The following is a 16,502-nucleotide window of genomic DNA, read 5'->3' as shown; positions in this document are numbered from 1 at the left end:
AGATTGATTCTAATCATTTCACACAGAGCATTTGGAGGAAATGCCTGGAGGAATACAAATATAGGCGTTGGTACTCAGTAAGCCAGAGTTCCACTGGTTCTCTCAATACCCAGTTGCCAGACTTTAGCTAAGTGGTTTACTACCTACAGAGATAACTATTCTTTTGGTTTCTGTTGAAGTACCCGTTGAAGTCCAGACAGAGAAGCTGCAGCAGTCATGTGAAAGACTATGAATGCTAAGTCTAAAAAATTTTGGATTTTATTTAGATAGGTAATGAAGAAGCATGGAGCAGGGAAGAGTATGGATGTACTAAGAAGGTAGTCAAAAAAGACTAAGTAGAAATGAAAGATAAATTATGAATATGGAAGATACTGTGGAAGTTAGAGTTTACAGGAGACAAACTGGATGGAATATGAGGAACTAGAGTGATTTACAGATGCTCAGTGCCATTAACAAAACGGAAAGGTTTTAAGAAGTTAAGATGGTGGAGAAGTAGGGGGACCAGGATTTCCCTCCTCCCTCAAACACAGCTGTGTTGAGGTCAGAACACTTGGAACACACAGGAAATCCATCTGAGGAATGACAGAAAAATCTCCACAGGTGGAAGGAGATAGTTTGGTGGGACAGAGGTGTGTGTATGCAAATTGGGGGACATAAAATAGCATGGGCATGGAGGGGAGGGATCCCTTTATGTACAGAGACGAAAGGGAGAGAAAGAGAAGCTATGGATTGTGGTTTTGTGTTAGGACAAGAAAAAAACCTCTCCGGACCACGGACTGGGGAACGAGAAACTCGGAGAGTACCAGTCTCTACTCTGCAAACAGCCTTAGGAGCTGAAGAATGGAGATTTCAAAAGTGCATGACTCTCCAGACCATGTGCATGTGCATGTGCTAGTGGGGAGAGAAGCCGGTCCCCGGGCCTGGTAGCAATCTCAGGGGTGCATTGGGAGAGAACAGTCCCCTCCCTTGAGTGCTGTGGAAAGAGGGTATGTTGCCCTTCCAAGGACAAAAGATCCTGAAGGTGCTAGCCATATTGGCAGGGCAGAGCAGCACTACCCCAGAACTAGGTCTTCATGGTGTGGGATCCTTTAAGACATCAGGTTTTGAATCCAAGCCAACCACCTAGGAGGCGTGGGACAACTGTGGAGCGGACAAGCCCACTGCCCATGCTACCCTGTAAGGGCTGCCTTAACATCATAGTTTGAGACTCCTGGTCTGGGGAGGAGAGACTGGGGTGTCACCATTTTTCTCCCCATCATCAACACAGTGGGGCTTCAGGGAACAGGACAGTGGCCCCCATGGAGCAGGACCCGCTTACACTAAACCCCACCCCTCCGTGCCTGGCAACTGCTTATCTACTGGAGCGAGACTGACCCAAAGCAGGTAGCTGACCTCTCCTCCAGACAAGCACAGTCACTGGTCCCAGATACCAACAGACAACTGTCTTATTTTTGAGAGAGAGGCAGAGAGAGAGGGAGACACAGAATCTGAAGCAGGCTCCAAGCTGTTAGCACAGAGCCTGATGCAGGGCTCGAACTCAGGAGCCATGAGATCATGACCTGAGCCAAAGTTGGACGCTTAACTCACTGAGACACCCAGATGCCCCTGTCCTGTGATTTTGTATGTTAGTCTGTTGCTCTTTTTTTCCCCCTCTTCTCTTCCTTTCCTTCTCTTCTCTCTTCTTTTTCTTTATATTCTCTTCTTTTTTTCCTTTGGAATCAGGTTCATACTTTCAGATTTGATTTTTGGTCAATTCTTAATGTATATATATAAATTTTCTTCTTGTTCTTTCTCTGCTTTGTTTCTTTGTGTAATCAGGCATTTTTATTCTTTTTACACCTTTTCTAGATCTCCTTCTTTATTTTCCTTTCTCTTTCTCTGGATTAATACTTATAGTTTCTCTGATTCTCTGCTTGTTTTTTTTTTTTCTTTTTCCCCTTTCATTTTTCTCTTTCTATGGGATCAGGTCCCCTTCCCTTTCCTTTCTTTCAGGGTTACTTCAGCGAAAAATCAAAGCACACCTGTCAGAAGGTCTAAACAATCCACCACGATGAGTAAGGAGGAGCTTTGTAGAAGACTGATCAGTGGAGTAGAGCAGCCAAATACACAACAACAGAGTGCACCAACACACTCTAAAAACACCTCCTGAAGGCCAGGCCCTGGATAGTGTATGACCCTTTTTTTTTTTCCAATATATGAAATGTATTGTCAAATTGGTTTCCATACAACACCCAGTGCTCATCCCAAAAGGTGCCCTCCTCAATACCCATCACCCACCCCTTTTTAATATAGCAGTTCTCACAGTTACAGGACACATAACAAGCTATTAAAACATGTAAAAGACACAAACCTAGCCAAAATGATGAAATGGAAGAATTCTCCTCAAAAGAAATACCAGGAAGAAATGACAGCCAGAATTGCTCAAAACAGATATAAACAATATATATGAACAGGAATTTAGAATAACAGTCACAAGACTAATAGCTGGGCTTGGAAAAAAAGCATAGAAGACAGCAGAGAATCTACTGCTACAGAGATCAAAGACCTAAGAAACAGTCATGATGAATTAATAAATGCTATAAATGAGATCCAAAATAAAATAGATGCAGTGACAGGGAAGATGGAAAAAGAAGAGGGGAGAGTAGGCAAAATACATAAAATTATGTAAAATGATAAATCTCAAAAAAAGAGGGAAAGAAAATTACTAGACAATGAGGGAGAATTAGAGACCTAAGTGATTCAATGAAACAAAATAATATCTGTATCATAGGAGTTCCAGAAGAAGATTAGAGAGAGAAAGGGGCAGATTTATTTGAACAAATTATAGCTGAGAACTTCCCTAATCTGGGGAAGGAAGCAGACATCCAAGTCCAAGAAGCACAAAGAACTCCCTTCAAAATCAACAAAAACAGGTCAACACCATGACATATAGTGAAACTGGCAAAATACAAAGATAAAGAGAGAATTCTGAAAGCAGCTAGGGACAAATGGGCCTCAACCTACAAGGGTAGACACATAAGGGTAGTAGCAGACCTGTCCACTGAACCTTGGCAGGCCAGAAGGGAGTGGCACGAAATTTTCAACGTGAACAGGAAAAATATGCAGCCAAGAATCCTTTATCCAGCAAGCCTGTCATTCAGAATAGAAGGAAAGATAAAGGCTTTCCCAGACAAACAAAAACTGAAGGAGTTCATGACCGTTAAACCAGCCCTGCAGGAGATCCTAAGGGGGACTATATGAGTGGAAAGCAGCAAAGACTATGAAGGACCAGAGACATCACCACAAGTACGAAATCTAGGGATAACACAGTGGCACTAAGTTCATATCTTTCAATAATAACTCAGAATGTAAATGGACTAAATGCCTCAATCAAAAGACACAGGGTATCAGAATGGATTTAAAAAAAAAAAAAGGAAAAAAAGAAGATCCATCTACATGCTGCCTACAAGAGACTCATTTTAGACCTGAGGACACCTGCAGATTGAAAGTGAGGGCATGGAGAACCATCTATCATGCTCTGGACGGCAAAAGAAAGCCAAAGTAGCTATATTTATATCAGACAAACTAGATTTTAAAACAAAGACTGTAACAAGAAATGAAGAAGGGCATTACATCATAATTAAGGGGTCTATCTATCAAGAAAAGCTAACAAATGTAAATGCTTGTAGCTCCAACGTGGAAGCATCCAAATATATATATCAATTAATCACAAATATAAATAAATGTATAGATAGTAATACTGTGATTGTAGGGGACTTCAATACTCCACTTACAACAATGGGTAGATTATCCAGACAGAAAACCAGTAAGGAAACTGTAAGGCTCTGAATGACACATTAGACCAAATGTACTTAACAGATGTATTCAGAACTTTCATCCAAAAGCAGCAGAATACACATTCTTCTTGAATGTACATGAAACATTATCTAAAACAGATCATATACTGGGTCACAAAACAGCCCCCAACCAATATAAAAGGATTGAGATCACACCATGCATATTTTCAGATCACAAACGTTAAAAAACTTGAAATCAACCGCAAGAAAAAATTTGGAAAGCCTCCAAATACATGGAGATTAAAGAACACCCTACTAAAGAATGAATGGGTTAACCAATTAAAGAAGAAATGAAAAAAATATATGGAAACAAATGAAAATGAAAACATGACAGTCCAAACCCTTTAGGATGGAGCAAAGGCAGTCCTAAGAGGAAAATACATTGCAATCCAGGCCTATCTCAAGAGGCAAGAAAAGTCCCAAATACACAACCTAGCCTCACACCTAAAGGAACTAGAAAGACAGCAGCAAAGAAAGCTCAAAGACAGCAGAAGAAGATGGGGCGCCTGGGTGGCGCAGTCGGTTAAGCGTCCAACTTCAGCCAGGTCACGATCTCACGGTCCGTGAGTTCAAGCCCTGCGTCAGGCTCTGGGCTGAGGGCTCGGAGCCTGGAGCCTGTTTCCGATTCTGTGTCTCCCTCTCTCTCTGCCCCTCCCCCGTTCATGCTCTGTCTCTCTCTGTCCCAAAAATAAATAAAAAACGTTGAAAAAAAAATTTAAAAAGACAGCAGAAGAAGAGAAATAGAGATTGAAGCAGAAATAAACAATATAAAATCCAAGAAAACAGTAGAATAGATCAATGAATCTAAGAGCTGGTTTTTTGAAAGAATAAACAAAATTGATAAATCCCTAGTCGGACGTCTCAAAAAGAAAATAGAGAGGATCCAAATAGATAAAATCACAAATGAAAGGAGAGATCACAACCAATACCACAGAAATACAAAGAATTATTAGAGAATACTATGAAAAATTATATGCCAACAAACTAGACAAACTGGAAGAAATGGAAAAATTACTAAACACTCACAGATTACCAAAATGCAAATGGGAAGAAACAAAAAATTTGAACAGACCCATAACCAGCAGAGAAATTGAATGGGTTATCAAAAATCTCCCAACAAATAAGAGTCCAGGACCAGATGGCTTCCCAGAGGAATTCTACCAGGCATTAAAGAAGAGTTGGGGCGCCTGGGTGGCGCAGTCGGTTAAGCGTCCGACTTCAGCCAGGTCACGATCTCGCGGTCCGTGAGTTCGAGCCCCGCGTCGGGCTCTGGGCTGATGGCTCAGAGCCTGGAGCCTGTTTCCGATTCTGTGTCTCCCTCTCTCTCTGCCCCTCCCCCGTTCATGCTCTGTCTCTCTCTGTCCCAAAAATAAATAAAAAACGTTGAAAAAAAAAAAATTAAAAAAAAAAAAAAAGAAGAGTTAATACCTACACTTTTTAAGCTGTTCCGAAAATAGAAACAGAAGGAATGCTTCCAGACTCATTCTATGAAGCCAGCATTACCTTGATTCCCAAACCAGATAAAGACTTCACTAAAAAGGAGAATTATAGTCTAAAATCCCTGATAAAGATGGATGCAAAATTTCTCAACAAGATACCAGCAAATCAAATTCAACAGTATATTAAAAGAATTATTCACCATGATCAAGTGGGATTCATTCCTGGGCTGCAGAGCTGGTTCAATATTTGCAAATCAATCAACATGATACACCACATTAATAGAAGAAAGGGTGAGAACCATAGGATCCTGTCAACAAATGCAGAAAAAGCATTTGACAAAATACAGCATCCCTTTCTTAATAAAAACCCTCAAGAAAGTAGGGATAGAAGGAACATACCTTAATGTCATAAAAGCCATATACGAAAGGCCCACAGCTATATCATCCTCAATGGGAAAAAACTGAGAGCTTTTCCCCTGAGATCAGGATCACGACAGGGATGTCCACTTGCATCAGTGTTTGTTTAACATGGTGTTGGTAGTCCTAGCCTCAGCAATCAGACAACCCAAAGAAATAAAAGGCCTCCAAAACTGGCAAAGAGATCACACTTTCATTCTCTCCAGATGACATGATACTCTACATGGAAAACCCGAAAGATTCCACCCCAAAATTGCTAGAACTGATACATGAATTCAGCAGAATTGCAGGATATAAAATATACAGAAATTGACTGCATTTCTATACACCAATAATGAAGCAACAGAAAGAGATTCAAGGAATTGATTCCATTTACAATTGCACCAAGAACCATAAAATACCTAGGAATAAACCTAACCAAAGATGCAAAAGATATGTATACTGAAAACTATAGAAAGCTTATGAAGGAAAATGAAGGAGACACAAAGAAATGGAAAAACATTCCATGTAAATGGATTGGAAGAACAAATATTGTTAAAATGTCAATACTATCCAAATCAATCTATATATTCAATGCAGTCCCTATCAAAATAACATCAGCATTCTTCACAGAACTAGAACAAACAATCCTAAAATTTGGATGGAACCACAAAGGACCCCGAGTAGCCAAAGTAATATTGAAACAGAAAACCAAAGCTGGAGGCATCACAATCCCAGGCTTTAGCCTGTATTACAAACTGTAATTATCAAGGAAATATGGTATTGGCATAAAAACAGACACATAGACCAGTGGAATAGAATACAGAACCCAGACACGGACCCACTAATATATGGTCAACTAATTTTCAACAAAGCAGGAAAATATATCCAATGGAAAAAAGACAGTCTCTTTAACAAATGGTGCTGAGAGAACTAGACAGTAAGATGCAGAAGAACGAAACTAGACTACTTTCTTACACCATACACAAAAATAAATTCAAAATAGATGAAAGACCTAAATGTGAGACAGGAAACCATCAAAATCCTAGAGGAGAAAACAGGCAGCAACCTCTTTGACCTCAGCTACACCAACTTCTTACTTGACATGTCTCTGGAGGCAAGGGAAACAAAAGCAAAAATGAAGTATTGGGACCTCATCAAGATAAAAAGCTTCTGCACAGCAAAGGAAAAAATCAGCAAAACTAAAAGACAACCCATGGAATGGGAGAAGATATCTGCAAATGACACATCAGATACAGGATTAGTATCAAAAACCTATAAAGAACTTACCAAACTCAACACCTGAAACACCATCCAGTGAAGAAATGGGCAGAAGACATGAATAGACATTTTTCTGAAGAAGACATCCAGATTGCAGAAAGACACATGAAAAGATGGTCAACATTGCTCATCACCAGGGAAATACAAATCAAAACCACATTTAAATACCCCCTCACGCCAGAGTGGCTAAAATTAACAACTCCAGAAACAACAGATGTTGGTGAGGATGTGGAGAAAGGGGAACCCTCTTGCACTGCTGGTGGGAATGCAAACTGGGAAACAGTGTGGAGGTTCCTCAAAAAACAAAAAATAGAATTACCCCACGATGAAGAAATTGCACCACTAGGAATTTATCCAGAGGATACAGGAGCGCTGATTCAAAACGGCACAAGCACCCCAGTGTTTATAGTAGCGCTATCAACAATAACCAAATTAAGGAAAGAGCCCAATGCCCATCAACTGATGAAGGGATAAAGAAGATGTGGTATATATACACAATGGAGTACTATTCGGAGATGAATTTTTGCTATTTCCAACTACATGGATGGAACTGGAGGGTATTATGCTAAGTGAAGTAAACCAGTCGTAGAAAGACGGGTATCATATGTTTTCATTCATAAGTGGAATTTGAGAAACTTAACAGATGACCATAGGGGAAGGGAAGGAAAAATAAGATACAAGCAGGGAGGGACACAAACCATAAGAGACTGTTAAATACAGAGAACTAAGGGTTGATGGGGGCACAGGTTGGGTGGGTGGGAAAAATGGGTGATGGGCATTGAGGAGGGCACTTGTTGGGATGAGCACTGGGTGTTGTGTGTAAGTGATGAATCACAAGACTCTACTCCTGAAGCCAAGACTACACCGTATGTTAGCTAACTTAATAAAAAAAAAAAAAAAGACAGGTTTCAAATGAAATCATTCCTTAAGGGTTTCCTGTATTTCTCTTATTTCCCACATAATTTATGACCACATTAAATATGCTTTAAAAAGTTAAACTTATACAAAAATATAATTACCATCTGAGTAGGGTCTCAGTGAATTAATAAGTATCTTTAACTCTCATAAAGTTGCAAAGTAAAACTTTATTATTTTTTCACATTGATCCATTCCATAGTCAACCATAAAAGTAAACTTAGAGGACTGAAACATGGAAAAATCTAACAAGTGTCAAAATATCACGGTATTTCATCTAACACAACATTTATTACATGTTTACTGTGTTTGGCACCAGGGATGTAGAAAGCAATAAAATGTGGTCCATGCCCTTATAGGGGCTTATAGACTAACAGAAGACATATATAAATAAATAAGTGCAATAAATAATAACTCAGGTGCTGGTTTCCAGCTGGGTGAGATATGTTTTTAAAAAATCTCTGCATTACCAATTGAGAAAAAAATCTCTACGTTACTAACACACACACACACACACACACACACACACACACACACACACACACAGTCTTATGGAAGAAAGGAAAAATAAAAGAATCTCCAAGTTATCACTTTTCATTTTATCAATCACCTCTCAAACCATCTCTTTCCAAAGTCCTCCACTCTATCATACTCGTGATACTTAAGAATCAATACAGAAATAGGTTATTTAACCACATCTTACTATCAGCCAGTACCACAATAACTTTTGCTAGAATGATACTCTCAGCTTTATCTTGCATTCTTTTTCCCCGCCACTTTAAATAAGGACAAATTAATGTTGCTTCTGTAGGAGTTTGTCCATTCCATTAACAGCTAAGACAAATTATAAAACAGCACTCTACACGGGAGATACAGGCTTCCAGTTATGGAATTAGTAAGTCACTGGAATAAAGGAACAGCACAGGGAATATAATCAATGATACTGTAATAGTGCTGTATGCTGACAGATGGTAGCTACACGTGTGGTGAGCATAGCATAACATATAGAGAAGTTGAATCACTGTTTTGAAAATGATGTAATGTTGTATGTCAACTATACTCAAAAAAATGTAAAACAGATAAAGAACACTCTATAAACAATGGGGTAGAAACACTGATGTAAGAATGACATTTTACAAATGATGCTAAAATTATCCTTTCAGAAATACATGAAATTTAAATACTAAAATAAGTGCATATAGAACATACTTTTTAGGCTTCAGTTTTTCTATAAAAGAATCTTCTTTAATACATCCATCTGCTGGGTAGTATCCTTGTCTCATATTTATAGTTGTAGCAACCTTAGGACAAGAATAAAAACAAAGTCATTCAACAAATTCTGTTTATCTGGAATTCAAACAACTAGTGTGCCATTCATAGATAAAGTTGATAATCTTAAAGATTCTCTTTAAATCAAAGAAAAAAACTGTTCATGTATGATGCTTTTACCCTATTTTAATATTTGAAGAAATCTAATTTTGGCAACTATTAATTAAACAGAACATTAATTAAAATGCTTAATTCTACCACAATTCTAAAGGAAATAGCTGTAATGATACTTTTAAAATCTACTCTAAAATATTCACAATGACATCTCAAGTTATGTTCAAACTCTACAATTATATTTAAGAATAAATTTAGTAAGAAAAAAGTAAGTTCTAAGAAAAGAAAATGAATTTATTGGGGATCGTAAAACAAGAACAGAATAAATGAATAATGTCCAGCTCCTGGAGACAAAGATTTAATAACCTTAAATACATCTAATATAAAATTAATACAATTCTACAGTTCATATGGAAAATATATTATGTGAGAATTACAAACATTTCAACATATCATTCAGCAGAGATTTATTTATCCCACCAGATAATAAAGCTAATGTAATTAAAATGCTAAGGTACTGGCACAATAAATGAGTAGAACAGAGCCTTGAAACAGATCCATATATATATGGAAACTTAATACAGAATACAAGGGGCATTTCAATTAAAAAGAGGAAGGAGGGGTGCCTGAGTGGCTCAGTCGGTTGAGCATCCAACTTCGGCTCAGGTCATGATCTCAGTCTGTGAGTTCAAGCCCACATCAGGCTCTGTGCTGACAGCTCGGAACCTAGAGCTTGCTTCAGATTCTGTGTCTCCCTCTCTCTGACCCTCCCCCATTCATGCTCTGTCTCTGTCTCAAAAATAAACATTAAAAACTAAAAAATAAATAAAAAGAGGAAGGATTATTCAACAAGTAGTGTGAGAAAGTCAGTTAATCATTTTGAAGAATGATGTTATACACCCACCTAACATCACCTATTATAAAATATTTAGATATGTATCATAAAATTAAATGAGCATACATAATACATATATAACTCTGAAATAGAAAGGTCTAATTAAAACCCAGACCATTAAAGAGGAGGAAAACAAGTAAAAGAAACATTTCTGAAAGGCTAAATGTAATAAAAAGTGAAAGACTGGTAGAAAATAGTTAAGATATACAGAATAAGATATTAATATCCCTATCACATGAACTCTTCTTACAAGTTAGGGAAAAAAAACAATTCAAAAGGGAAATATCCAAAGTATATTTCAGGATCTATTAAAGATTCTCCCAAAAGGGAAGCTTGAAGTCAACATATGAGGGTGCTCTATTTCACTAGTAGTCAGGGAATTACAGTTTAAAGTAAGAAAATAACTACTTCTCGCCCATCAAAATGCCAAACATTAAAGTAAATATGACAAATTCAAACATTAATTTGTTTTGGAGTTAGAAATTAACAGAACTGGCTCAGAATTTTTTGGGGAGGGGTGGTTTTGAAGAATTATATACAGATATAGTGAAAAATTGGGGTGCCTGGGTAACTCAGTTGGTTAAGCATCTGACTTCAGCTCAGGTCATGATCTCGCAGTTCATGGGTTCAAGCCCTGCGTGGGGCTCTGCACTGACAGTTCAGAGCCTGGAGCCTGCTTCAGATTCTCTGTCTCTCTCTCTGCCCCCTCCCCCTGCTCACACTCTGTCTCTCTCTCAAAAACAAATAAATATTAAAAAAATTTTAGAGGTATAGTGAAAATTTTTCAAAACCACTTAAATGTTTATAATAAAGGTATTAGTAAATAATTACAGAACTTATGTACAATGGTTTGTTACATAGCCATTAAAAGTAATTGCAGGATATCGGCCAATGTTCAAAAGCCAGCTAAGGTCTATAAATTAGCTATACTCATTGTTTGCTATTAAAATTTTTTTAATGTTTTATTTATTTTTGAGAGAGAGAAAGAGTGACTGAGCAAGCAAGTGAGGGGCAGAGAGAGAGGGAGACACAGAATCCTAAGCAGGTTCCAGGCTCTGGGCTGTCAGCACAGAGCCCTACACAGGGCTTGAACTCAGGAGCTGTGAGATCAGACCTCAGCCTAAGTCAGACACTTAAAACGACTGAGCCACCCAGGCGGCCCCAACTGTTTGCTATTAAAGGGGAACTCAATTTTTTTTTTAATGTTTTGTTTATTTTTGAGACAGAGAGAGACAGAGCATGAGCAGGGGAGGGGCAGAGAGAGAGGGAGACACAGAATCTGAAGCAATTCCAGGCTCTGAGCTGTCAGCACAAAGCCTGACGCGGGGCTCGAACGTCAGCTCGAGAGAAAGAGAGAGAAAGAGAGAGAAAGAGAGAGAAAGAGAGAGAAAGAGAGAGAAAGAGAGAGAAATATTCTAAGCAGGCTCTTTGCTATCAGCTTGGGGCTCCATCTCATGAACCGTGAAATCATGACCTAAGCCAAAATCAAGAATTGAACACTGAACCAACTGAGCCACCCAGGCATCCTGAAAAAGTGTTACTATTAACACAACACATTGGACTGAAAGTTATTTTTTGAGAATATCCCACCCCCAAACTGGCAGCTAAAACCTTAATTTCTATATGCCTATTCACTTATCCCCCTTTGGTTTAGCATTTCACAGTTAAGAGATTAATGTTACTATCAACAGATTTGAGAGGACACCTCTTCCAGAAAATTTAAGAAAATATTAAATACAACTGACCTAAAAGATTTTAAAATTGTATACAGATTCTTAACTCGTTATATAAAACAGGTTCTCTCCCCGACCCTCACAGCTTGTCATTTTTAAAAAAATTATGTAATTAGAGGGGCGCCTGGGTGGCTCAGTGGGTTAAGCGTCCGACTTCGGCTCAGGTCATGATCTCCCGGTTCGTGAGTTCAAGCCCCGCATCAGGCTCTCTGCTGACAGCTCAGAACCTGGAGCCTGTTTCAGATTCTGTGTCTCCCTCTCTGTCTCTGACCCTCCCCCGTTCATGCTCTGTCTCTCTCTGTGTCAAAAATAAATAAACGTTAAAAAAAATAAAATAAAATAAAAATTATGTAATTATCACTGGTTTTTTTTTTTAGTTTCAAGTTTTTAGATTCCAGTTAGTTAAAACAGTGTTAATATTGGCCTCAGGTGTAGAATTTAGTGATTTATCACTTACATATTATACTCAGTACCCATCACCCATTTAAACCATCCCCCTACCCACCTCCCCTCCAGCAACCCTCAGTTTGCTATTTGTGGTGAGTTTTTTGCTTGTTTTTGCTGCCTGTAAATGAAACAATGCAGTCAAATTTAGCCAGTATTTCTTTTATGGTTTCTGCTTTCAGTGATAGGTTTTAACAAGGCTTCCCAATCCAAGATTATGCAATTATCTGTACTTTCTTTTAGTTTAAATGTTTAATTTGCATGTTAACATTTCTAATCCACATGGGACTGGTAATAGATAGTAATTATCTATTGATTAGAAAACTTATCCTTCCCTTCTCACACGGTATATTTTTAGACTCCGGTCCAATAGATCAATACAATGTCAGTATTTCTGGAATGATACCTAAGTATGATCTTATGAACAAAATCTGCCTTCTTGCTGTGCAAAATGTAGAATGCTTATGAAGTAACCATTAATATCAATCAAAAGCAAAGAACCAATGTTATCAAAAACCATACAACTATGAAAGATAAAGACTGGTAGATAGGGGTGCCTGGGTGGCTCAGTCAGCTGAGTGTCCAACTCTTGATTTTGGCTCAGGTCATGATCCCAGGGTCATGGGACTGAGCCCCACATTGGGGCTGAGTGTGGAGTTTGCTTAAGATTCTTTCTCCCTCTGCCCCTCTCCCCCACTCCTTCTCTCTCTCTTAAAAAAAAAAATACCAGTAGATAAATTCATGTTTACCCAAACTCAGAAATAAGAACACAAGTATATCTATTAATCCGGAATAGAATCATTTTAGGCCTAAACACCTAGGCCTTCAACATTAAAGATAAATCATAAATATAAACTTAATGTGAACATAAGTATTTAAATCTTACTTTTTAGAAAAGAGCATGTAATATAAAAATAATAAACTACATTATAGACTACTCAAACAGTCTATAAATTCAGTCTTTTTACTAATTTAAACTAGTTCATTCTCCTATTCAAAATAAATATTAGATATAAGCAAAAATCTAAATTTTAAAAACTAATAAAAGAGTGGTAACAGGGCACCTGGATGGCTCAGTCAGTTAAGCGTCCGACTTTGGCTCAGGTCATGATCTCACAGTTTGTGAGTTTGAGCCCTGTGTCCAGCTCTGTGCTGACAGCTTGGAGCCTGGAGCCTGCTTTGGATTCTGTGTCTCCCTCTCTTTCTACCCTCCTCTGCTCATTTTTTCTCTCTCTCTCTCAAAAATTAAAAAAGAGTGGTAACAATTTCAGGAAGGTTTCTTGAAGGGACTCCCTTAAATAAGGATCAGCTTTAGCGCATGTGAAGAATCTGATTATAGTCCCTTGTCAATTCCCTGGGCTAAAAGCACAAGAGGAGAAAGGGGAAGGATGAAACAGATCTCCTGAAGTAAGAGTCAGAACTAGTTAAAATGATACAAAATAGATTTATCATAACCATAAAATCAAAACTAGCATTTGTAAATGTACCATAAACATTCATGTAAATGTTATTCAAAATAATACAAGTATAATGATTTAAGACACTAAGCATGAAATCATTTGCCAAAAAAGGGAAAGGTTACTGTTCTAATAAATGTCTCTGTTTTTTTGAGTATTATAACAGGATGGATATAAGCAGAGACAGTTCCAGTTGCCTGTTTATTCCCTTTCCCACCACAAGACTGAATCTGTCAGGGATCTTCCATTACAACCACAGGAACTAGGCTCCCCTTTAACTATGTAGTGGAGCCACATCTGAGGAACCCAACGTCAAAAAAAGGACAGGAGAAAGGAATTTCCCACAATAAAGGCCATAATTTGTAAAGTATGTAATTCCAAAATAGACATCTTTTAATATGTAAATGTTTCCATTATAATTCAAACCTTCACAAATTTACATATATGTATGTTGTTTTTTTTTTTTACCATGTTTAACCTACAAACCAATTAATCCACACCTAAATGATCATGGGTTGATTATAACACTTATTTCAATGGTCTTCAAGCTTGTAGAGAACTTTTACATAACTCAAATTTCACTTACAATCCTATAAGAAAAGTAGGTATTATTTCCATCTCATGAATGAGGAAACTCAGGCTTTGTGTGACAGAACTATGACTGCATTCCAGATCTTCAGCTTCTATCTTGTTTGTCTCACTGACAGAAAACAATGGCTACAAATCCTCATCATCTGATATCTCAAGTGGAACATTAAGAATTTAGAGATTAAAGGGTGCCTGGGTGGCTCAGTTGATTAAGTGTCTGACTTTGGCTCAGGTCATGATTTCAAGATTCATGAGTTCAAGCCCTGCATCATGACCACTCTGACCTTGTAGAACCTGCTTGAGATTCTCTCTCTCCCTCTCTCTCTCTGCACCCCACTCCCATGCTTTCCTTCTCAAAATAAGTAAACCTAAAAAAAAGAAAAAGAATTTACAGATTAAAAGACAATTTTCCAGGGACATACTATATAAATTGAACTACATTTGTATTTGTAGCAAATGCAAAGGATGTTCATTAAATTTTACTTTATTATGGGTCTATAGATTTTAATCCTAGTGCAACTGTACTTTTTTAGTGCCTGTGAAGTTAACTTCAGGCTACTGTTTTGTTTCTCTTTTTAAACTATGGCATCTCTACAAATATAAATTCGATGACACACAAAGTTTCAGGGTCAGGGAGAGTTCAAAATTTCCTTGCATGCTATTGGCGTGGTAAAGAAAGGTGGAGACTTGAAAGGAATATATGTCACTAAAAATAAGTAAAAAGACCATATACAAAAATAAATTCAAGATGGATGAAAGACCTAAATGTGAGACAGGAAACCATCAAAATCCTAGAGGACAACACAGGCAGTAACCTCTTTGACCTTGGCCACAGCAACTTTTTACCAGATACATCGCCAGAGGCGAGGGAAACAAAAGCAAAAATAAACTATTGGGACTTCATCAAAATAAAAAGCTTTTGCACAGTGAAGGCAACAATCTACAAAACTAAAAGGCAGCCTACAGAATAGGAGAAGATATTTGCAAATGACATATCTGATAAAGGGTTAGTATCCAAAATTGGTAAAGAACTTACCAAATTCAACATCCAAAAAACAAACAATCCAGCTAAGAAATGGGCAGAAGACATGAATAGACATTTCCAAAAAAGACATCCAGATGGCTAACAGACACATGGAGAGATGCTCAACATCACTCATCATCAGGGAAATATATCAAAACCATAATGAGATACCACCACACACCTGTCAGAATGGGTAAAATTAACAACACAAGAAACAACAGGTGTTGGCGAGGATGCAGAGAAAGGGGAACACTCTTGGACTGTTGGTGTGACTGCAAACGGGTACAGTCGCTCTGGAGAACAGTATAGAGGTTCCTCAAAAAGTTAAAAAGAGAACTACCCTAAGATCCAAAAATTGTAGTACTAGGTATTTACCCAAAGGACACAAAAATACAGATTTGAAGGGGGACACGCACCCCTATGTTTACAGCATCATGATTAACAATAGCCAAGCTATGGAGAGAGCCCAAATGTCCGTTAACTGATGAATGGATAAAGATGATGTGGTGTGTGTTAAAAGATATTCTTATGGAATATCACTCAGTCATCAAAAAGAATGAAATCTTGCCATATGCAATGACACAGACTGAGCTACATGCATGATGCTAAGTGAAATAAGTTAATCAGAGAAGATAAATACCACATGATTTCACTCATATGTGGAACTTAAGAAACAGAACAGGTGAACATATGGGATGGGGGAAAAGAGAGAGAGAAACAAACCATGAGAGACTCTTAGAGAACTGATGGTTGATGGAGGGAGGTGGGTGGGGGAAGGGCCAGATGAGGGGTGGGTATTAGGGAGGGCACTTGTTATGAGCACTGGGTGTTGTATGTAATTGATGAATCACTGGATTCTACTCCTGAAACCAATATTAACTGTATGTTAACTAAAAGTTAAATAAAAATTTGAAAAAATAAACAAAAATGATAATTGGAAACAGTAAAAATTAGGATAAACGTAAAAAATAAATAAAAATACAGGTGCCTGAGTGGCTTAGTCGGTTAAGCGTCCAACTTCGGCTCAGGTCATGATCTCACAGTTCGTGGGTTCAAGCCCCCACATTGAGCTCTGTGCTAATATCTCTGAGCTCGGAGCCTGGAGCCTGCT

At 38.0% G+C, this 16,502-nt stretch overlaps 1 protein-coding gene across 2 annotated transcripts in view; it reads right to left on the bottom strand.

Annotated features, from left to right (window-relative positions):
• The window catches only part of RNF17 (ring finger protein 17), a 112,656-nt gene that overhangs the window by 93,190 nt on the left and 2,964 nt on the right, over positions 1-16,502 (bottom strand). For both annotated transcript variants that reach the window (XM_007087862.2, XM_042987154.1), the window contains exon 3: positions 9,077-9,168. In XM_007087862.2, the coding sequence (XP_007087924.2) occupies positions 9,077-9,168 (92 nt within the window). The remainder of the gene's footprint in view (positions 1-9,076; positions 9,169-16,502) is intronic.

The sequence above is a fragment of the Panthera tigris genome, chromosome A1 (genome assembly GCF_018350195.1).
Source record: "Panthera tigris isolate Pti1 chromosome A1, P.tigris_Pti1_mat1.1, whole genome shotgun sequence".
Lineage (NCBI taxonomy): Eukaryota > Metazoa > Chordata > Mammalia > Carnivora > Felidae > Panthera > Panthera tigris.
This window is presented reverse-complemented; position numbering and strand designations above follow the sequence as displayed.